Source organism: Bison bison, unplaced genomic scaffold (genome assembly GCF_000754665.1).
Source record: "Bison bison bison isolate TAMUID 2011002044 unplaced genomic scaffold, Bison_UMD1.0 scf7180017864286, whole genome shotgun sequence".
Classification (NCBI taxonomy): domain Eukaryota; kingdom Metazoa; phylum Chordata; class Mammalia; order Artiodactyla; family Bovidae; genus Bison; species Bison bison.
This window is the reverse complement of record NW_011494858.1, coordinates 1,216,604-1,239,152: the sequence shown is the minus strand read 5'-3', so window position 1 is coordinate 1,239,152 and position 22,549 is coordinate 1,216,604. Positions and strand designations below refer to the sequence as shown.

The 22,549-nt window shown below is 36.2% G+C and overlaps 1 protein-coding gene across 1 annotated transcript in view; it reads left to right on the top strand.

Moving 5' to 3' along the window:
* KIAA1328 (KIAA1328 ortholog) overlaps window positions 1–22,549 on the top strand; it is a 419,817-nt gene that overhangs the window by 55,684 nt on the left and 341,584 nt on the right. The window contains exon 6 of the mRNA XM_010849781.1: window positions 7,036–7,151. Coding sequence (XP_010848083.1) covers window positions 7,036–7,151 — 116 coding nt within the window. The remainder of the gene's footprint in view (window positions 1–7,035; window positions 7,152–22,549) is intronic.

Below are 22,549 nucleotides of genomic sequence, written 5' to 3'. Positions count from 1 at the left end.
TCAGAGTCTTTTCCAATGAGTCAGCTCTTCACATGAGGTGGCCAAAGTATTGGAGTTTCAGCTTTAGCATCATTCCTTCCGAAGAACACCCAGGGCTGATCTCCTTCAGAATGGACTGGTTGGATCTCCTTGCAGTCCAGGGGACTCTCAAGAGTCTTCTCCAACACCACAGTTCAAAAGCATCAATTCTTCAGCGCTCAGCTTTCTTCATAGTCCAATTCTCACATCCATACATGACCACTGGAAAAACCATAGCCTTGACTAGACGAACCTTTGTGCCAAATTAATGTCTCTGCTTTTCAACATGCTATCTAGGTTGGTCATAACTTTTCTTCCAAGGAGTAAGCGTCTTTTAATTTCATGGCTGCAGTCACCATCTGCAGTGATTTTGGAGCCCAAAAAAATAAAGTCTGACACTGTTTCCACTGTTTCCCCATCTATTTCCCATGAAATGATGGGCCCAGATGCCATGATCTTCGTTTTCTGAATGTTCAGGTTTAGGCCCACTTTTTCACTCTCCTCTTTCACTTTCATCAAGAGGCTTTTGAGTTCCTCTTCACTTTCTGCCATAAGGGTGGTGTCATCTGCATATCTGAGTTTATTGACATTTCTTCTGGCAATCTTGATTCCAGCTTGTGCTTCTTCCAGCCCAGCATTTCTCATGATGTACTCTGCATATAAGTTAAATAAGCAGGGTGACAATATACAGGCTTGACATACTCCTTTTCCTATTTGGAACCGGTCTGTTGTTCCATGTCCAGTTCTAACTGTTGCTTCCTGACCTGTATACAGGTTTGTCAAGAGGTAGGTCAGGTGGTCTGGTATTCCCATCTCTTTCAGAATTTTCCACAGTTTATTGTGATCCACACAGTCAAAGGCTTTGGCATAGTCAATAAAGCAGAACTAGATGTTTTTCTGAAACTCTCTTGCTTTTTCGATGATCCAGCAGATGTTGGCAATTTGATCTCTGGTTCCTCTGCCTCTTAGGTTGGTTTATTCCTAATTTTTGAAAATCTGTTAATGCAGTTGTAAATGGGAATTTTTCCTTATTTTCTCTTTCTGAAGTTTGTTTGTATATAGAAATGTGACATATTTTGGAATATTATTTTTGTATGTTGCAGCTTTACTGAACTCATTGATGCGTTCTAGTAGTTTTTTAGTGATGTCTTTTGGATTTTCTGTATATTTTCATGTCATCTAGTTTTACTAGATGTATATTTACTGTATATTTCAAGTCATCTAATTCTTCCCAGTAATTCCTCTGATTTCTTTTTCTATTTTTTTTCTAGTGTATTCACAGAGTTGTACAGTCATTACCAAAATCAATTTTATAACATTCTCATTATATCAGAATCCATGTACCCATTACATCCTGTACCCATTAGCAGTCATTCTCACTTCTTACCAACCTTGCTGGCCTTAGACAGCCACTCTAGGTTTGTTTAGACAACAAAACTCACTGAGTTTTTGTCTCAGTGAATTTGCCTATTCTAGGTATTTCTTATAAACGAAATTATATGTATAATATGTTGTTCAGTCACTAAGTTGTCTCCAACTCTGCGACCCCATGAACTGCAGCACTCCTGGCTTCCCTGTCCTTCACCATCTCCCTGAGTTTGCTCAGACTCATGTGCGTTGAGTCAGTGATACCATCCAACTATCCCATCCTCTGTCGCCCCTTCTCCTCTTGCCCTCAAGCTTTCCCAAGATCATGGTTTTTTTCCAGTGAGTCAGCTCTTTGCATCAGGTGGCCAGAGTACTGGAGCTTCAGCATCAGTCCTTCCATTGAATATTCAGAGTTGATTTTCATTAGTATTGACTAGTTCAATCTCCTTGCTGTCCAACAGACTTGAGTCTTCTCCAGCACCACAATTTGAAAGAATTAGTTCTTCAATACTCAGCCTTCTTCATGGTCCAACGCTCACATCCTACATGACTACTGGAAAACCATAACTTTGACTATACAGATAATATACGTATAATATGTAGTCTTTTTAAACTAGTTTCTTTAACTTAGTATGATGACTTCAAGGTTTATTCCTGTGGCAGCATGTATTGGTGGAGAAGGCAATGGCACCCCACTCCAGTACTCTTGCCTGGAAAATCCCATGGATGGAGGAGCCTGGTGGGCTGCAGTCCAGTGGGGTTGCTAAGAGTCGGACATGACTGAGCAACTTCACTTTCACTTTTCACTTTCATGCATTGGAAAAGGAAATGGCAACCCACTCCAGTGTTCTTGCCTGGAGAATCCCAGGGACAGAGGAGCCTGGTGGGCTGCCATCTATGGGTTCGCACAGAGTCGGACACAACTGAAGCGACTTAGCAGCAGCAGCAGTAGCAGCAGCAGCATGTATTGGTACCCCATTTCTATTTATGCCAAATAATATTAGATTTCATAGATAGTACCACATTTAACTTATCTATTCATTTGTTGATGGAATTTGAATTATTTGTGCTTTCTGACCTTGGGTAATGCTGCTGTGAACATGTCTGTATAAGTTTTTGTGTGGACGTAAGTTTTGTTTCTCTTGGATATATATCTAGGAATGCTGGTTGAAATAGTAACTCTTTATTTAACTTTTTGAAGAACTGCCAAACTATTTTCCAGAGTGGCTGCACTGTTTTCCATTTCCACCAGAAATCTATGAAGATTTTCATCTGTCCTCTTACCTAATAGCTGATAGTGTTGAACATCTTTCCATGTGCTTTTTGCCTATTTGTGTATCTTCTTTGAAGACATATCTATTCAGATCCTTTCAAATTAGGTTGTCTTCTTATTTTTGGCTTCTCAATATTCTTTATATATTCCATTTACAAGTCCTTTATCAGATATATTATTTGCAAAAATTTGATCCTATTCTTTGCATTGTTTTTTAATTTTGATAAAGTCCAATTTATTTTTTGTTTTTGTTGTTGCTTGTGTTTTTGGTGTTATATCAAAGAAACCATTGCCTAACTCAAGGTCATGAAGATTTATGCCTATGTTTTCTTACAAGAGTTTATAGTTTTTGCTCTCACATTTTGATCTTTAATTCATTTAGAGCTAATTTTTGTAAGTGATTTGAGTTATAGGGGCCCACATTTATTCTTTTGCATGTGTACAGAAAGTTATCCCTATACTACATGTTGAAAAGACAATTCTTTCTCTTCAATTATCTTGGTACTCTGATTGAAAATTCAGTTTACTATAAAAGTGTTTATTTATGTTCTGTACACCTATATGTCTGTTCTTATGACAATACTGCAGTCTCTTGATTATTGGAGTTTTGAAGTAAGTTTTTAAATTGGCAAGTGTGAAATTCCCATGTTTTTCTCCTTTTCCAGGAATATTTTAGGTATTCTGAGTCGCTTTCATTTCTATATGAATTTAAGGATTGGATCAATTGTCAATTTCTGCAGATAAACCTGCTGAGATTTTAATAGAGATTGAGTTGAATTTGAAGATTGATGTGGGGAATATTGCCATCTTAACAATATTAAGTCTTCCAGTCATGAACATGGAATGTCTTTCCACTTATATAGGCGTTTAATTTCTTCACCATATTTTTATAGTTTTCAATGGACTCATCTTCCTTCTTCTCTTGAATTTATTCCTTTGTGTTTTCTATTTCTTGATGCAAATATTCATGGATTTTTTCCCTTAATTTTTTGGGAGGTTGTTTACTGCCTGTGTATAAACATATAATTGACTTTGTATATTAATCTTTTATGCTGTAACCTCACTGAACTCCTTTATTAGCTCTAATAGTTTTTAAGTGGGTATTTTAGATTTTCTGTATATAAAATGTCATATAAAATAGAAATGGTTTGACTTCTTCCTTTATAATCTAGACACCTTTTATGTCTTTTCCCTACCTAACTGCTGACTGTAATCTCTTAATATAAAGCAGAATTGAAGTAGCAGGAGCAGACATTTCTTGACTTGTTTGTGATCATAGGAGAAAAGCACAGTCTTATATATATATGTGTGTGTATGTATATATTTGTGTGTATGTACGTATTTAATGATGGAAGCCCTTATTTTTCACCATGCATTTACGTTTGCTCTAAAACAATATATCCTTTTCTTTCTACTGGATATCCTATAAAATCTAGGATATCTAATCTCTAAATTTTACCCACTAAGTTAATACTGAGAATTTATGAAATGCAACCAGCATTCTCTGCTTTGAAATGTGAGGTATCAATCGGGGAAAAAAATTTATCTGATTGACCATTGCGTGAGCCTTAATTAATTCTCTTTGGGTTAGAAACTTTACTGCCTTCACCTTGTCTTTCATATTAGTGTGAAAGTACTCTTTCCTGGAGTACCTGGAAGAACACTGAGGGTATATAAAACCATAAAGTAAATCTCTTTCTCGAACATTAGTTTTACTAAAAAGTAAAGAATAGATGAACGTGGGGAAACTTTATTAAAACAGAAAAGATTGTTTTATTGAGTAAAATAAAAAAATATTTAGGGATGTTTAAGGTAAAACATAAGGCTTCAAGTAAATTCAGGCCTTTTGGCTTGGTTTTCAGCCCAACCATGCAACTCCTAAGTGTATGAATTCTCTGTTCTTGTTAGATAAAAAGAGTACAATTTGTGAATGTTATTGAGAAATACTCTGGGACATTAAACAAATGTTGAAATGGTGATTTCTTACTTTATGAACAGACTATTGTCCTTCTTGTAAATAATTAACAAACCAACACTGGGAATATCCTCTTGTCCAGAGCTTTAACTTCCTATCCTATAGTCAAATATTTCCCTTTGTTGTGTGTATTTAGATTCTTGTTTTGTTAACTAGCTTATTGCTATACTCTAAATTAGATAGAAGATTAGGTATTTTTATGTTACTTTGTGGTCTGAGAATGCTTTGATAAAAAATGTAGGTCATGATACCAGATAATTTCTCATGTATACACCTCATGGGAAATATTGAACATAAACAGGAAGACATATTTCAAAGTGGATATAAAATCTTGAGTTTGTTTTATTGGCAAGCTCTCAGCATTTAAGACTGTATTAATATAATTGCTCTTATTAACTATGCTAATAGGCCACAGAGAAGCCATGCATATCTTTAGATAGGCCTATAGAAGTGTTGCCTTTTGTGTTTAACACAGCTTGTTAATTTTATAGCCTTCCAGAACATAATAATCACTAATGGGTAGTCTGATCATAGTGATAAGAGAAAAGATTTTATTTTTTTAAAAAAGCTCTGTTTGAATAGTGTAGCAACAAAATTTTCAAACATCTCTGGAAACTAAATTTAGAAAAGAGTGGTTTTTCTAGATAGAGTACTTTAAGTTTTGGGGAAAGCTCATCATAGCATTATGGAATATATGTACAGTCATTTTTTGCCCTTAATGATCCCTATAGTTTTCATGGATTTTCTTTACGTTCAACAAAGGGAGTAAGTAAATGTTGAGGTAGATGTTCTGACCTAGCAGGCTCTAGACATACTTTGTGAATTTACTTTGATGTTGGGTCAATGCAATAGTGGACTTTTTTGTTACTGTTTTTATGACCTTGAAGCCTTGCTTTCTTGAAGAAACAAATCTGTGGTCATTCCTCATATTTCTATGGCTTTTATGAATGGGATTGAAATGACAGTGGGCTATTGTGAGGTTCCTTTTGGATATCTCATAACTGGGTAAAGTTACTGTGATTATTTTTTCCTATATTAAGTATTTGGCTAATATTTTTTAATAAGCAAATGAAAATAAATGTTCTCTTGCCTACTTACAGACATTGTAAAAAGATGGTAACAAGAGAGGCAGGTAACCTGAAACCAGAGTATAAATCCTCTATGTATATATGTAGTTGCTCTTTGTTTAGTTTTCTGGATTCCTTGTAATTGTATCAGTGCTAGAGATTATCCTCTTAGAAAGAAGGTCCTGAGTCCCATTCATGAGCCTAGTACTGTGCTACATGTAAATTATAGGAGTTGGGAAATAATTTGAATGTCATGATAAGCAAGAGAAGATAAGCCTTTTTTTAAAAAAACATTGTATGCCACGCACTTTCACACAAATGAATTCAAAGATGCAGTCAACTCTTGAACATTCAAAATTCTAATTTTCATTCTGTTATCTCATTGATCTTATCACCATCTAGCAACAAAAGAAAGGCTGTGGAGTCCATGTTATTCAGAAACTGTTCTGTTAGAATACAGGTGTGGGAGGAAATAAATTTAGATGCTCAGAGAAAAGATATGGATTCCCTGTAGATTTCACTTACACATATCCCAGTGAGATCTTATAGGGTAAAATATGTTGTACTCTTTTTGGAGAATTAATTGCCAGTAACAGAAATTCAGAACCAACATTTCTGTTCACAGAGTACCATAAAAATTTCGATTGTCCTTTGTTAAGGTAAGTTTTAATGTTGTTATTGTTTAGGTGTTTTTTTTTTTAAGTTGGGATGCTTTTCAGAATTAAGCATTAAAGATACATATTTTTGGTCAGTGTTTTTAACTTCATAATCCTTTTTGAACTAAGAATCAATGTGCATACCTTTTTTAATGTCAATTCCATTTAAAAATTCCAGTCCAGTCATTTATATGCTACTGAGGATTCCAGGGTGTAAGTACCAGGAAAAAGTAAAATTGCCCATGCATGTTTAGTGAAATATTTAAGTGAGATTTATATATATATATATATGTTTGTTTTATTGTTAGAATTTAAATAGAAGTATGGGAAAAAATCTAAATCAATATAAATTGTGCCAGTTTGATAATGAAGAGGTGAAATATTTGTAATAGATACTTTTCTGTCGTGGATCATAATTGGGAACCCATAAGGTATAGGACTTTCTGTATTTAAGACAATTCTGACCATTGCAAAAATTCTTAATGTAAAAATCACATACACGTTTTATTACAAAGGCATTGAAGAGTCCCTTCTGAAAGGTTAATTTGAGAAGAAATTTTAAAGATATAGAGTATCCCCGAAAAAACCAACATACTTCTGGAAGAAATCTAGTTTTGGTAAACCACAGCTGTAGGCACCTATTTTATTTTATTCTCATGGGCATTTCGTTTCTTTCAGAGTAAGTGAGGAAAAGGAAGTGACAGAAGAAAGACTCAAAGCTGAGCAGGAATCATTTGAGAAGAAGATCAGGCAGTTGGAAGAACAGAATGAATTGATCATCAAAGAAAGGGAAGATATCCTTTTTGAAAGTCCTCTTTTTTAACGTTCAGAAAGTTTGACTGTTTCATGAAGAAAACGTAAACTCCAGAGAAATAATTGTTCTAATTTATAACCTAGTGTAAATCTGCATGGGCTGCCATTTCGAGGTAATCGGAACGACACTTAGCAGCATGTGCCGTGGCTCCCTTGGTGCTTGGTGCAGCCGTCCAGCTGTTCCCACTGCTGCTGCTGCACAGTGGCGCACATACTTGTCAACTCAGAGAGACAGGAAGAAACTCGGGCATTAAAATGTAGTGTTGGAACTTTATTAAATTCTGTTCCACTACTGTAATTGAGCCCAAAACATCTTTGTCTTTGGTATTCTTTCTGGCTAAAGCTTTGACAGTTCTAAGGCATTCTACTCTAATATCATTAAAAAAAATCCATTGTAGCTTATAGATGTTGTAGTTGATAGATATTTATACTGTAGCGTAATACCACCAAACTGTTTTCATGGAAGAGAAACTATTGGGTGTAGAATTAGAGGGGTGTGTGTGTGTGTGTGAGTATAAATATGTATGCTGGTGTTATTCATGAGAAAATAAAGTAAAAATTGAAGTTTTAACTCAAGGATTGTACTTTAAGGGATATATGAGTTGAAATAAGTGTATTGCTGAAATTGTTTTGACTGGGTAGAATTGCTTATCTTTGGGGTGTTTTGTACTGACATTTTCAAAAAAGAGAAGTGATTGTCCCTAAAGTTAGGATCCTGGATCTGCCAGGGTATGTGAATTCCTGAAGGAACCATTGTTCTTATTGTCAGTATCGTAATTTATGTGACTTTTAATAATTATTTTGAAGATACTTTGAGTGTCAAAAAATGATCACATATTGACAGTAACTATACCTTTGAGAAAACAAAGCAAAGAGAAGCATAAAGATAAATTAATTCACTGGGGGAAAATGCACAAAAAGTAACTATTAAAATTGAGATCTGAACTTGCATTTTTCAAACAGCGGGAATGTGTGATTGCAGATTAATATAATCAGAATTCTCCAATTTGATTTGTGGAGTAGGACATTTGTTAGTTTTATGGGCCCCCAAGTTCAAAGGAGTACTTTTCCAATTATATTTGTTCTTTAGCACTTGAGTAATCTTGAGCCTTCTCTTTTCTTTCCTTTCATTGATTCTATTGCCCTGGGTTGTCAACTCTCAGGCAGTCCCCCTTTGGTGATTTTCATCTTGATGCTTTTTTCTCTTGATTGAAACAGCACTGTTTAGTCAGAATTTACAGCTATGCTCAGCCAGTGTTAGTCTTTCACTTTGCAGAAGGAGTAGTGGCTCAGGACCCTAGCACTTTCAAGAAAAGGTAGACCAGGAGTGCTTTTATGTGTAACGCAAGCTTGCTTTACAGGTCTGTTACTTTGCACGTAACAGTTCTAAAGATAAGTGGCCGCTGGCATTGCTGTAGTGGCTTAAAGTTTTCAGTGATGGGTCTATAGAGTTCTCTTAGTTTCTTCTAATGATTGTGGGATTCCAGGTTCCAGGATGGTTGCTCCAATTTCAGTTATTATGTTTCCATTAAGGCAGAAAAAAAGAGGAAGGAAGCCATTCTGGTAGTTATGACTCCCTGTTCGTCTTTAGAACACATGCAGTTTTTGTCAGGGCATTTCCCTCCACGCTGCCACCCAGCAGTCTTTCATGAGATATTTATTGTCCTGAACTTTATCATGTGGACATGCTAATCTGCAGGGGAGGCTGAGAAATTGAGCATTCAGCTTGTCCAATTTATACAGTGGGAGGCAGCAGGGAAGGGGGTTGGAAATGAAGTCAGCCTTCAACTCTGGTAGCAGAAGTAGGGGAGATTGAAATCACTTTTTGTATACGGAGGAGGTGTTGATACCTTGATCTTCCTGGGAAGAAAAAAAAAATTGTGTACAGTGGAACTGGGGCTGAGAAATAAGATGAGAGATGAAAGAGGTTGCAGACAATTTAGAAAGCCTGGCTACAGTTAGAATGGGACCTTGTTTATCTGGTGCTAGCCTAACAAAAAAAAAAATGTGTGGCTATATGGTAAAGCACAGTTTAACTTTGGTGGACTATTACAATTAGCACTCTCTGGGTCAAGATTAATTGTATATAGTATCGAAGCAGTTGACATTCAGCATGATTATGGACAGAATAATTTCTTTTGTCAGGCTGAATATTAAGATACATCGGACACGACTGAGCGACTTCACTTTCACTTTTCCCTTGCATGCATCGGAGAAGGAAATGGCAACCCACTCCAATGTTCTTGCCTGGAGAATCCCAGGGACGGGGGAGCCTGGTGGGCTGCCGTCTGTGGGGTCGCACAGAGTCGGACACGACTGAAGCGACTTAGCAGCAGCAGCAGCAGCAGCAGGTGATTGTAGTGACACAGTATTTCCTTTTTTCTTAGCACATAGGTCAACGCACTGCCATGGAACAAATCTGTCCAATGCCAGCTCAGTGCAGCCGCACACGTTCCCTTGTGTATCTTCCGTGGCTGTTCTTGCACTGCAGCTGCAAGTGGTGCAGTTGCAATAAAGATTGTGGCCTGAAATATTTACTGTCTGACCCTTTACAGAAAAGTTTGCTTACTCTGATCTAAATTGTAAAATTAAAAAGTAAAGGAAAATACAAAGACTTAGACATGAATCATAGTTAGACCTATTTTGATATAAAAAGATTTGGCTTGAGTTTTATTATTGTGAGTGAAGATTGGAGTAAATGTTAGACCATGTTCAAAAATTAAAATAGTTTAATTAGTGTAATTGGTTTAAGATTTTTTTGAGTCACCTAAAGATAAGTGGTATTTGTGGAACTTGTCAAAGAAAAGAGAAAGGAAGATATGATTAAAAAACAGTGAGATCCATGTCTTTTTTCCCAAGTGGATTGCTCAGGTGTGAATCTCCTTTACCAGTATAAACCTGTCAAAGGTTAATATAGGTGATTTTACTGTACATAAAACTCTGTAAAACTTAGAGACATAAAACAAGGATATAATTTAAAACAATATAATTTTAACTACATACAAGCTCACATACATGAAATGAGATAATTTCAAATTATTTAAAGCCTGTTTCTGCATGAGAAACTATATGGATTCTGATTTTTGGCATTTTAATGATGTGTTATCCTAATTTATGGGGTTCTTTTGTTATAAAAGTCCTAATAATAGGATTTATTGATTAATTATATGAAACCAGACCAGTCCCTTAGTAGAAAAGAGTGATGATATTTTACATGTTTGCATTTGGATCAAACTTTTCAAGGATTTGTTCTTATGCTAATTAGAGAATTTATTAGTAAAACATAAACACTCTTAGTAGTTTTCAGTCTTTGAACAAAGAAAACTTGTTTCCTGAGAAATTAGCTATGTAAATGAATGTGCCATTTACAAGGTCTAGCAATCTGATGAACCTAGTAGATTTTTCCCTAACTAAATGTGTATGAATGGGGAGGTAAATCTGAAAGGGACAGAATAATATGTCCAATAGGAATAATTCTGAAACATGTTAGCATGTAATAGTGTAAGACACAGAGGATGTAGCCATTATAAAAGTTGATTAATATTTGAGCTGATTGTAATTCCAGAATATATGTCTCAGCTCAGGATGGTATCAAAAGCTTACAGAAGGAAAGTAAAGTCTGATGTTTGCTGACTTCCCTCTTAACTGACAGAGCAAGGGAAGTGACAGACAAGAAAGCACAATGGGCTTTAGAGTCAAAATTGTTTTAGTACTGATGAGCTGTCTGACCTTGGGAAAGCTACTGAACTTTTCTGAGTGTTTTTTCATCTATAATATATGGATACCCAATAATGCCTTTTTTTGCAGGCTTGTTGAAATTTGGTAGGTTCTTTATGTGTGTAAAGAATCTAGCAGTGTTTCTTACTTTGGAATACTGAAACACAGATAGCAATTCTCCTTATTACTATGATTAATTTAGATGAGGAATGAGTTGACTAGCTCCTCTGTTTCTCATCTCTTCCTTTCTTCTGTGGGGTTTTGATGGTTTTCATTAGGTTAAGCAGATGCTTAGGCTGCTTAGAGGCCCAGTAGGAGAGTGAAAGGACTTCCCTGGTGGCTCAGAGAGTAAACAGTCTGCCTGCAATGCAGGAGACCTGGGTTTAGTCCCTGGGTCAGGAAGATCCCCTGGAGAAGGTAACGGCTACCCACTTTCGTATTTTTGCCTGAAGAACTCCATGGACAGAGGAGCCTGGTGGGCTACAGTCCATGGGGTCACAGAAACTCAGACACAACTGAGCGACTAACACTTTGGCTTTTTCATGAGAGTGAAATAGATGTGCTTTGTCTTCTGCTTCTATGAAGGAGGAAATCTTTCTGTCTCATTTACACTAGTTGGGTGCTTATCAAGGGAAACAGGTTTTACTTTCCTCTCCCAGAAATCAGACTGACAGAAATGTTTGTTTTCTTTTCTTTCTGATCTGTTCCATTATCTCTCTGACTGAGACTTAGTCAATTGAAGAGGTTTAGAGGTGCTTAGAGCTTAGATCCTTGAGCCCACTGTATCAGAGGTCATTTTAGAAACCTTGCTCTGGGAAAAAAGAGTTTTAAAGGAACCAGCCTTAACCTTTCTGAGGAATGTTTTTAGAATGAATCAAAGGTCTTAGTATATCTGTGCTGAAATTAGGCTAGAGAAAACTCAAAAGAATTTCATCTAATTATATAAAAAGGAATCATTTGTTTGAATAACAGTAATATATAAGAGGTATTCAAAGCTTTCTATTTAACTGTATACATCTCTGCTACATGAGCCAGACTACCACGATCTGATAGACTTTTGCTGAGAATAACAACCATTCTTATAGGAAGTTCTATCACAGATCTGGGTGCAGTGGTCTTGGGTGGGTAGGCAGGGTAGGATAATAAATAGAAATAAGTTTCATGAGGAAGGAAATAAACTTCAAAAGAAAGGGTTAGTCTTCTTTTCTAATTAAAATTTCTGATCCTTCATAAGAAAAGTCAGGAGATTCTCCAGTCTTAGAAACAGTTTGGGGAGAATTAAAAATATAAACTTAGTGAAGATGCCTATAGGCAGAGGAGAGGGTATTTTGGTGCCTGGCAGTGTGGTTGTGACATATGAATATACAAAGTATGTTGCCAGACACCTTATCAGCTTTGATGAATCTTGGCCTTTTGAATAAATATTGTGTTTTTTTTTAATGTTTACAAATTGAATTATGGTGATAGGATATATTTGGTGTACTTAGATAAAGTCAGTTAATTCCATTTAGCAAGCCCTAGACAATATTGCTTTACTAATCTAATAACTATCTCTAATATTGTGTAAGTTGTACTTTGGGGGGCTGTTTTATTTGCTCTGTGATGCTGTACAACTTTAACAGGTTTTGAACCATTATTATTGTATATTATCAGGATAATATTGTCATTGTAAATCATAACAGATTAAATAACCCTTTACCATTGTGTTAAGAAGAAATAAGCATGCTTAAAGAAAGAACTAATTATTACTAGTATTACTGTTGCCTGAGCTGTTCTTGAATATTATTTTGTTCTTTTAAAAATACTTAGATATTAATGCTAACTGAAGGGGGGAGAAATTGCTGATAAATGTTTGCAGAAAATAAAAAACTATATCAAATTTTATCCATATACTTCATTTCAATAACCCTTTAGAGTTTAAGTTACTCTGTGGTAGTGAGTTATATTTACATATTACTTTTCTGGACTCATCCAAGATGAAAGTAAAAAGAAGGACTCCTGCTCTGGTCCCCTAAATAATGCACTTTTCTCACATGAAAATTCTTGAGGCTATCACACATATAATATTAAACTCATTGTCTGGAATCTAGTTTATAAGTCCATTAAAAGCAGAAAATTAGAAGTAGGGAAAAAAGCTACAGTAAGGATATTGAAGCTGACAGAGTTAGCTATTAAAACTATTAAAAACCATATAAAAACTGAAAATGTACAGCAATCTAGAACTTCTCCCCACCTAGATGTATCTCAAGACCATCCTGTATGAAATGCAGCACACTGCTTAACTTTCGTAATTCTGTTATGAATTTGATGCCTGATTCTGAGGCATCAAAATAATGGCAAATTGTTTTTATCCCATTACCTTTTTTATGTACATCTAGTACTTCTATTAGTAAGATGTCTTACATTTGTGTATGGGCTTCCCTGGTGGAAGCCCATAGAGGGTAAAGGATCTGCCCACAATGTGGGAGACCCAGGTTTGATTCCCGGGTCGGGATGATCCCCTGGAGAAGGAAATGGAGTGGCAACCCACTCCAGTATGGCAACTCTTGCCTGAAAAATCCCATGGACAGAGAAGCCTGGCAGGCTACAGTCCAATGGGTCATAAAGAACTGGACACAACTGAGCGACTTCACTTTCACTTTTCTATTTACAGACTACTGAAACTTATACTTTTTAATCTTCACAATAACCTGGATAAGATAGGTGAATCTGATGCTCTTTTCCTTATTTTTACAGATAAAGATACAGCCCATTGCAGGGTTAAGAGTAAAATCTTAATGACAGGAAATATCTTTACATCCAATTATTTCTACAACAGTAAGCAATGCAAATATCAGTAGGCCTTACTTTTCTAGCCTGCTTTATAGTTAAAGCAAATTTTTATTTAAAAAATTGTAATATATTTTACAGTGCTTTTTATCCAAAGTTGGTTTTAAAAAATGGGGGAGGGGGGTTGGCAGAGTACTTACTAGAGTGTAACCTAATTATTCAGAAATCCAGATACGTGAGATGTTCCTGAGATTCACTTGTATTTTGGCTTTTCTATTCAGTCACCAAATCTTTATCATTTCCCCTCTGAAATATTACTCTTAACCCACTGTCTTTTAAAAAAAAATTTTGTTAGGGTAGAATTGATATGCAGATTGTGTTAGTTTCAGGTGTATAACAAATCGAATCTGTTATCCACTCTTTTTTAGCTTGTTTTCCTATATAGGCCATTATAGAGTACTGAGTTGAGTTCCCTGTGCTATATAGTAGCTCCCTAGTAGTTATCTGTTTTCTTAGATATAAATTTATTTGGCTGCATCAGGTCTTAATTGCGGCAAGTGGGATATTGGTTGCACCATGTGGGATCTTTTGTTGCAGGTGCACAGACTCTAGCTGTGGTGCAGGGGCTGAGCAGTTGCAGTGCAAAGGCTCTCCAGGTGTGGCATGTGGGCTCTAGAGCACACTGGCTCAGCAGTTGCAGCACAAGGGTTCAGCCGCTCTGCAGCATGTGGGGTTCTAGCTCGCTGACTGGGAATTGAGCCTGCATCCCCTGTGTTGCAAGGCAGATTCTTAACCACTGGACCACCAGGGAAGTCCCCGTTGTCTGTACATAGCAGTGTGTATATGTCAGTGCCAGTCTTCCAGTTTATCCCTACCCCATCCCCCAACCTCACCCCATAGCCATAGGTTTGTTTTTTACATCTGTAACTCTATTTTTGTTTTGTAGATAAGTTCATTTCTAGCCTTTTTAAGATTCTGCATATAAGCAATATCATGTGATATTTGTTTGACTTCACACAGTATGAGAATTTCTAGGTTCATCCATGATGCTGCAACTGGCATTATTTTGTTCTTTTTATAGCTGAGTAATATTATATTGTATATGTGGATAAAGAAGGTATGATTGTCTTTTGCAGTTTTCACTGACACATAACTACATTCTTGTGAAGTATCCTTTTGCCCATCTCCATTATCTTCTGCTGTCCTTTGATTGACTTCATTTCATCACTGTTGCCAGATTAATCTTTCTTAAGGACTGCTTTTATTACATCACTTGGCTTTTTAATAACTTGCCTTGGCTTCTTATGGCCTAAAGTATCAAATGTGTATTCTTAATTTTGACATTTAAGCCCTCTGTTTCTGATGCCATGTAATATATGTGACCTTCAATTTGATGACTCTCTTGTGTAGTGCCTACATACTAGATAGGAAAAGCTCACTGTTTTGGTTTTTTTTTCCTCTGCTTACTGAAGTTTGTTTCCATTTCTTTGTCATTGTTCCTTTTGCTAGTTTTCTTTGAGACTTCAGGACTTTTTTTCTGAAAAAATTTTAGCAGTATTTGACTCTTAGACCTCTTTAACTGTTCATAGCTATGCCAACAGCCCTAACTTATGCATCTTATGGCTCCTTGGGCATCTGTGGTATTCTTTCAGCAGTACTGGATTTTGAATAAGAACGTTGACGTCAGTCTTGGACCAACTACTTTATCCCTTTCTGACTCTACTGCAGTCACTGAGTGCAGGAGCATTTCAATTTCATTTTAGAAGAATAAGCTAATTTGCAGTTGCTTTAGACTTTAGTAGTAGAGAAAGTGAAGGCCGTGAAGAAAAGAAGATACTGTCTAGCCAAAGGGGATCTATATTTGAAAAAATGTTTTTTGGTTTGTTTTAAGGCTGGAAAAGAATGTGAAGTATATTTGTATGTTGAAACAAATGTGCTAGGAAATGATTAAGATCTGCTTTCCATCTCATAGTACCTTTTCTGATTTTTAGTTTTTTTTTTTCTATGAAAATGAAACAAGTCTTAAAGAAATCTTGATAAATTTATCTGTTAAGCTTATATGCTGTGGAGTACTGAAATATGAGATTGTGCTTTTCAGCCACTTGCCCTCTATTTTGGGCTTATCAAGGTTCATTTGTTTATGTATGTTTGTATTTGTTATTTTTGTATTTGCTATGGACTGATCTGTGTCCCTCTAAAAATACATATGTTGAAGCCCTAACCCCCTGATGTAGCCATCTGGAGATGGGTTTTTAGGGGGTGATTAAGGGCTTCTCTGGTGGCTCAGATGGTAAAGAATTAGCCTGCAATGCAGGAAACCAAGGTTCGATCCTTGAGTTGAGATGATCCCCTGAAGGAGGGCATAGCAAGCCACTCTAGTATTCTTGGCTGAAGAATTCCATCAACAGAGGAGCCTGGTGAGTTACAGTCCATGGACTTGCAAAGAGTCGAACACTGCTGAGTTACTAACACTTCTCTAAGGTTAAAGGATGTCTGTATGAATGGGGCTGTAATCCAATAGGACTCTAGCCTTATAAGAAGGAAGGGGATCTCTCTCCCTCCCTTCTTCCCATACCCTACATGTGAGGACACAGTGGCCATCTGAAAACCAGAAGGGAGCTGTCACCAGAAACCAAATCCTATGGGACCTTGATTGGATTTTCTAGCCTTTAGAATGATGAGAAAATAAATTTCACCCAGTCTGTGGTATTTTGTCATGGCAGATTTAGATAGTATTTAATATGTCCTTAGTTCTTCAGTATTTTTATTCTATGTATATGTTGAAAAATCCTTTTGGTGTGTCGTTGAAAAGTACACTAAATTTCTAAATAATTAGTATGTTTTCAGATGTCGTTCTCTGGTAATTTTCTCTTATTTTGGGGGCTTCCCTGGTGGCTCAGATGGTAAAGAATCTACCTGCAATGCGGCAGACCCGGGTCCAGTCTCTTGTTGGGGAAGATCCCCTGGAGAAAGAAATGGCAGCCTACTCCAGTATTCTTGCCTGGAGAATTCCATGGAGTGTACTGTAGGCTGCCAGGCAGGCTACAGTCCATGCAGTTGCAGAGAGTCAGACATAACTAGTTCTTTGGTATTTTTATTCTGTGTATATATCAAAAAAAACCCTTTTGGTGTATCTGTAGAAGGGTACACTCAATTTCTAAATAATTGGTATGTTTTCAGATACCATTCTTTGATAATTTTCTCTTATTTTTAATCTCCTGGTTGGGTATTAATGCACTTTGAACAGTAATTTTTAAAATATTATTTTGTATTTTTTAATGAGATTTGCTTTTAAAGAGTTTTCGACCTTACTGTTTGAGATCCTTTTAATATCTGTGGTGTAACATTTTGTAATAAAAACAGCTGTACTTTCCAGGTTTGGTTTTGATAGTGTTTTGATTTCTTTGACTTGCTGAAGGCTCTAGATATGAAGCCTGAGCCCCTCCACAGAGCGATTTCTATGTTGCTTTGTAGCGAGTGACACTGGAGTTCAAATAGATGTGCTTTGGGGCTTCTAAAGTAGCCTGAGTGGCTAAAGTATTCACTTGTTTTTGATGACCATGTGTAAATAAGCTAAGCAGACTGAAATTCAAAAATACTGGTTTTCTACAGTTCTGTTTAATTTTTTTTAGTATTAGTTCTGTACTGGATAAATGATACTAAATCTGTTTGGCATAATTTAAAATTATTTTGGGAAGTTTCACCAGTTCTTGCATGAAGAAATAGGGTTTCTATAAATCAATTGCATAATAATTATTGTTGGGGAGAGTTCATTATTTCCTTTAGCCTTTTACATTACTCATCTTCTTTAAAGGACTGTTCTAACATACTTTCTTCGACTAAATCCTTTTGCCATACCACATCTTGTAATTGCTTTAGATTTGAAGAATATGATGAATGGCTTTATTATTAACCAATAGCAAATTTGTCTTAGTGTTCTTAACCTCAGTGTGACCTTCACTTTTGAATAGTTAAATGATTAAATGATTCAGATGGTACTATTCTCACCTCCAGTAGAGACTTACACAATAGCATTTCCATTTTTAGTTTTATTGTTATGCCCAAGATTTTACATTCCCAGTGCTTTAATTGTTCAGATGTAGTAAATCTAGTTATGGTATAGTCATGTAATGATAAAAAAATTAACTGAATATCTGAAATCGATCTCCTTATAGATAAGATGGTAAGGATTGTCAATTTCTCCTGATTATGTTTTGTTAATAGAGAAATCTCAGGCTATTCAGCTGTTTTCCTGAATGCTCAGGCTGGTGAAAAATGGAGAAAGAATCCTTCCTATCAAAAGTCTTACACAGTCCTTGAATTTCTAAATAAATATGACCTAGAAAATGCAAATATCTAAAGAGAATACTGATTTATCTTCCAGTTGGTGTTCTAGTTGGTCAGTTTTTCAAATAATAGTTATAATGTGTGTGTCATTTTTTGGCCATACCTTTAAAAGACCTTTATCTACACAAAGGCCATTAAACCAGGGAAAATGGCAACAGGCGAAGGAGAATATAAGAAAGAGATGAAACCAGTAGAAAAGAAGGTTAGAAAGAAATAATAGGGATTATCCTAATGAGAAATTTGCACTAGAGAAAGTTTGACAGTTGAGAAGAGAGCCTAGCGATATGCTGATAGAAGTGAACAGTTATTAGTTGAGTGCCGGGAAAAGCTGCCAAATATCTACCTCTGTCTCACATAATAACCCCAAGGCATCAGTGTGCCAGTTGAAAGCGCAGGGAGTAGTTTAACACTCTAGAGGCAAAGGGAATAAGAGGAAGTTTAAGTGTGATGGTAGGTGTAATCATTTAGAGATAGCACAGCCTTTATAAGTATCTTCTTAACATAGTGTTATACAGTAATGTGAGATGGCTTTTAAGTGAAAAATCTATGTGAAAAATGCTTTTGTAAACTTCTATCCAGTTAATTAGAAATTGGGTGTCTCAAATATGAGTTATCTAAGTATGTGACATAACAAAAACACTAGTATTTTGGAAAGAACACCAAAATCATGAAATCATGATTTCATTTTGCCTTTAAACTAGATATATGACCTTGGATAAACTAACCTCTGCAAGTCTGAATTTTATCATATTTAATGTGTTAATAATATCTGAACTGTTTACCAAAAAAGGTGATCAAGACTATGAAAATTCTATAAAAATTTAAAGTCTACAAAAATATTATCTCACTCTGAAAAGTTTTATAACATACAAATTAATATGAAGATATATATGATTATTTTATTCTTTATTTTATTCCCTCACACATTTAAAAATGTTATCATTTCAAGCATTCTGTGAATTTTATTAAGCCTCTTTTTGTACCAAAGCAAATAGTATTATGATTCTTTTTCAAGTTATATTGAAAATATATAAAAAATATATTTTACTTCATATTTTATTTTTTATTGAACTAATATTGATTTGTAGCATTATATGTTTTATATTTGCAACATTATATTTCTGCTTCTGTATATGTTACAGTGTGCTCATCACCAAAAGTTTATTTTCCATTCATCACCATACAGTTGATCCCCTTTGCCTGTTTTACCTTTCCTTTCCAGGAACCAGTACTCTTATTCTCTGTATCTACATGTCTGTTTTTTTGTTTAGTTTGGTTTGTTCATTGATTTTATTCTTTATTGGTTTTTTATGTTCCACATATAAGTAACATCACATGGTATTTTCCTTTCCCTATCTGATTTATTTCACTTATATATATATATATATATATATATATATATATATTTCATATTGTCTTTATCTAGTCATTTGTTAATGGATACTAGGTTGTTTCCATATCTTGGCTATTGTAAATAATGCTGAAATGAACCTAAGGGTGTAGGTATCTTTTTTGAATTAGTGTTTTCATATTCTTTGGATAAATAGCCAGAAGTGGACTACCTGGATCATATATGAGGAATCTCCGTACTATCTTCCATAGTGGCTATACCAATTTATGTTTCCACTAACAGTTTATGAAAGTTCTCTTTTTTTTCCCACATCCTTCCAACACTTGTTATTTGATTTTGTTCAGCTGCTAAGTCATGTCTGACTCTTGGCGACCCCATGGACTATAGCACACTAGGCTTCCTTGTCCGTCACTATCTCCTGGAGTTTGCTCAAACTCATGTCCATTGAGTCAGTGATGCCGTACAAATCTCATCCTGATGAAAGGTTGTTGCTGAGCTGTGAAAGTCACTGGGATTCTTGGGCTCCGGAAGAGAAGAATTCAGTCTGGGGCCAGTGACATTTGATCACTCAGTGCTTTTGTGTAATAAAGTTTTATTAAAGTATAAAAGAGATAGAGAAAACTTCTGACACAGACATGAGAAGGGGGCAGAAAGAGCGCCCCCTGCTGGTCTTTAGCCAGATGTTATATAGCTACAAGCAGGCTGGTAATTAGAGAAAGGAAATGTCTCAAAACTCAGAGACTGGCACCAGGCCTCTCACCCACAACATGCATTTTGGGATAACATTGGCACAAGGTGGGTTGTCCTGGGCCATAAAATGATTAACATGAATCTTGAAGAAAGGTAGGTTTCCAAGCAAATACATAGTCTCATTAACATAACTTAAGAGAACTTTTGTATGAGCAAAACATACTGGTTTGTCAAGTCACTTCTAAGTCTTAAGCAAACCAACTTGAAGACAAAATCTAGGGTAAATACATAGTTTATTAACATAGCTTAAGAAAAACATTTCCATAAGAAAAATGCATTGTTTGGCTCAAGGTTCAAGAAGAGTTCAGGTGAAACCAGGTGTCCTTATGGCAACACAGAATTGTAAAAGAAACCTCTTTTTAAATGTGTGTAGAGAAGGGGGAAAAAATCGAACACTTGTAGTTTGTTTCCTCCTGCTGCTTAAGAGAGAGAAAAGATGTCTGACACTTGCAGCCTATTTCCTCCCTTGGGAGATCCCTGCCCTTCCTGCCTGTTACCCTCTCACTGTGTGCCCTCTTCTCCTCCTGCCCTCAATATTTCCCTGCTTTAGGTAATGAGGACATTTTGGTAATGTTGATTCTTCCAGTCCAGGAGCATGAAATATCAGTTTCTTCCAATAATGTCTTATAATTTTCAGTGTGCAAATCATTCACCTCCTTGATAAATTTATTCCTAAGTATTTTATTATGTTTTTGCAATTATAAATGTGGTTGTTCTCTTAAGTTTTCTTTCAGTAGCTCGTTGTTGGCATTTAGAAATACAGTAGATTTATGTATATTGCTTTTGTGATCCTGCAACTTTACTGTATTCATTTATTATTTCTAATAGTTTTGTTGAAGTCTTTAGATTTTCTATATATAAAGTCATTTCATCTGTAAATAGTGACAGTTTAACCTCTTCCCTTCCAGCTTGGACGGCTTTTCTTTCTTGCCTAATTGCTCTGGCTAGGACTGCGAATAATATGTTGAATAGGAGTGGTGAAAGTGAACATTCTTTCCTTATTTCTTATCTTAGAGGAAATGCTTTCAGCTTTTCATCATTGAGTATGATGGACTTGTTATATATGGCCTTTATTATATTGAGATGCATCCCTCTATATCTAGTTTATTGAGTTTTTATTGTAAATATGTGTTCAGTTCAGTTCAGTTCAGTTGCTCAGTTGTATCCGACTCTTTGCGACCCCATGAATCGCAGCACACCAGGCCTCCCTGTCCATCACCAACTCCCAGAGTTCACTCAGACTCACGTCCATCGAGTCAGTGATGCCATCCAGCCATCTCATCCTCTGTCGTCCTCTTCTCCTGCCCCCAATCCCTCCCAGCATTAGGATCTTTTCCAGTGAGTTAACTCTTCGCACGAGGTGGCCAGAGTACTGGAGTTTCAGCTTTAGCACCATTCTTTCCAAAGAAATCCCAGGGCTGATCTCCTTTAGAATGGACTGGTTGGATCTCCTTGCAGTCCAAGGGACTCTCAAGAGTCTTCTCCAACACCACAGTTCAAAAGCATCAATTCTTCAGTGCTCAGCCTTCTTCACAGTCCAACTCTCACATCCATACATGACCACAGCAAAAACCATAGCCTTGACTAGACGGACCTTTGTTGGCAAAGTAATGTCTCTGCTTTTGAATATGCTATCTAGGTTGGTCATAACTTTCCATCCAAGGAGTAAGCGTATTTTAATTTCAGGACTGCAGTCACCATCTGCAGTGATTTTGGAGCCCCCCAAAAAATAAAGTCTGACACTGTTTCTACTGTTTTCCCATCTATTTCCCATGAAGTGATAGGACCGGATGCCATGATCTTTGTTTTCTGAATGTTGAGCTTTAAGCCAACTTTTTCACTCTCCTCTTTCACTTTCATCAAGAGACTTTTGAGTTCCTCTTCACTTTCTGTCATAAGGGTGGTGTCATCTGCATATCTGAGGTTATTGATATTTCTCCCGGCAGTCTTGATTCCAGCTTGTGCTTCTTCCAGTCCAGCGTTTCTCATGATGTACTCTGCATATAAGTTAAATAAGCAGGGTGATAATACACAGCCTTGACATACTCCTTTTCCTATTTGAAACCAGTCTGTTGTTCCATGTCCAGTTCTAACTGTTGCTTCCTGTCCTGCATACAGGTTTCTCAAGAGGCAGGTCGGGTGGTCTGGTATTCCCATCTCTTTCAGAATTTTCCACAGTTTATTGTGATCCACACAGTCAAAGGCTTTGGCATAGTCAATAAAGCAGAAATAGATGTTTTTCTGAAACTCTCTTGCTTTTTCCATGATCCAGCGGATGTTGGCAATTTGATCTCTGGTTCCTCTGCCTTTTGTAAATCCAGCTTGAACATCAGGAAGTTCACGGTTCACGTATTGCTGAAGCCTGGCTTGGAGAATTTTGAGCATTACTTTACTAGCATGTGAGATGAGTGCAATTGTGCGGTAGTTTGAGCATTCTTTGGCATT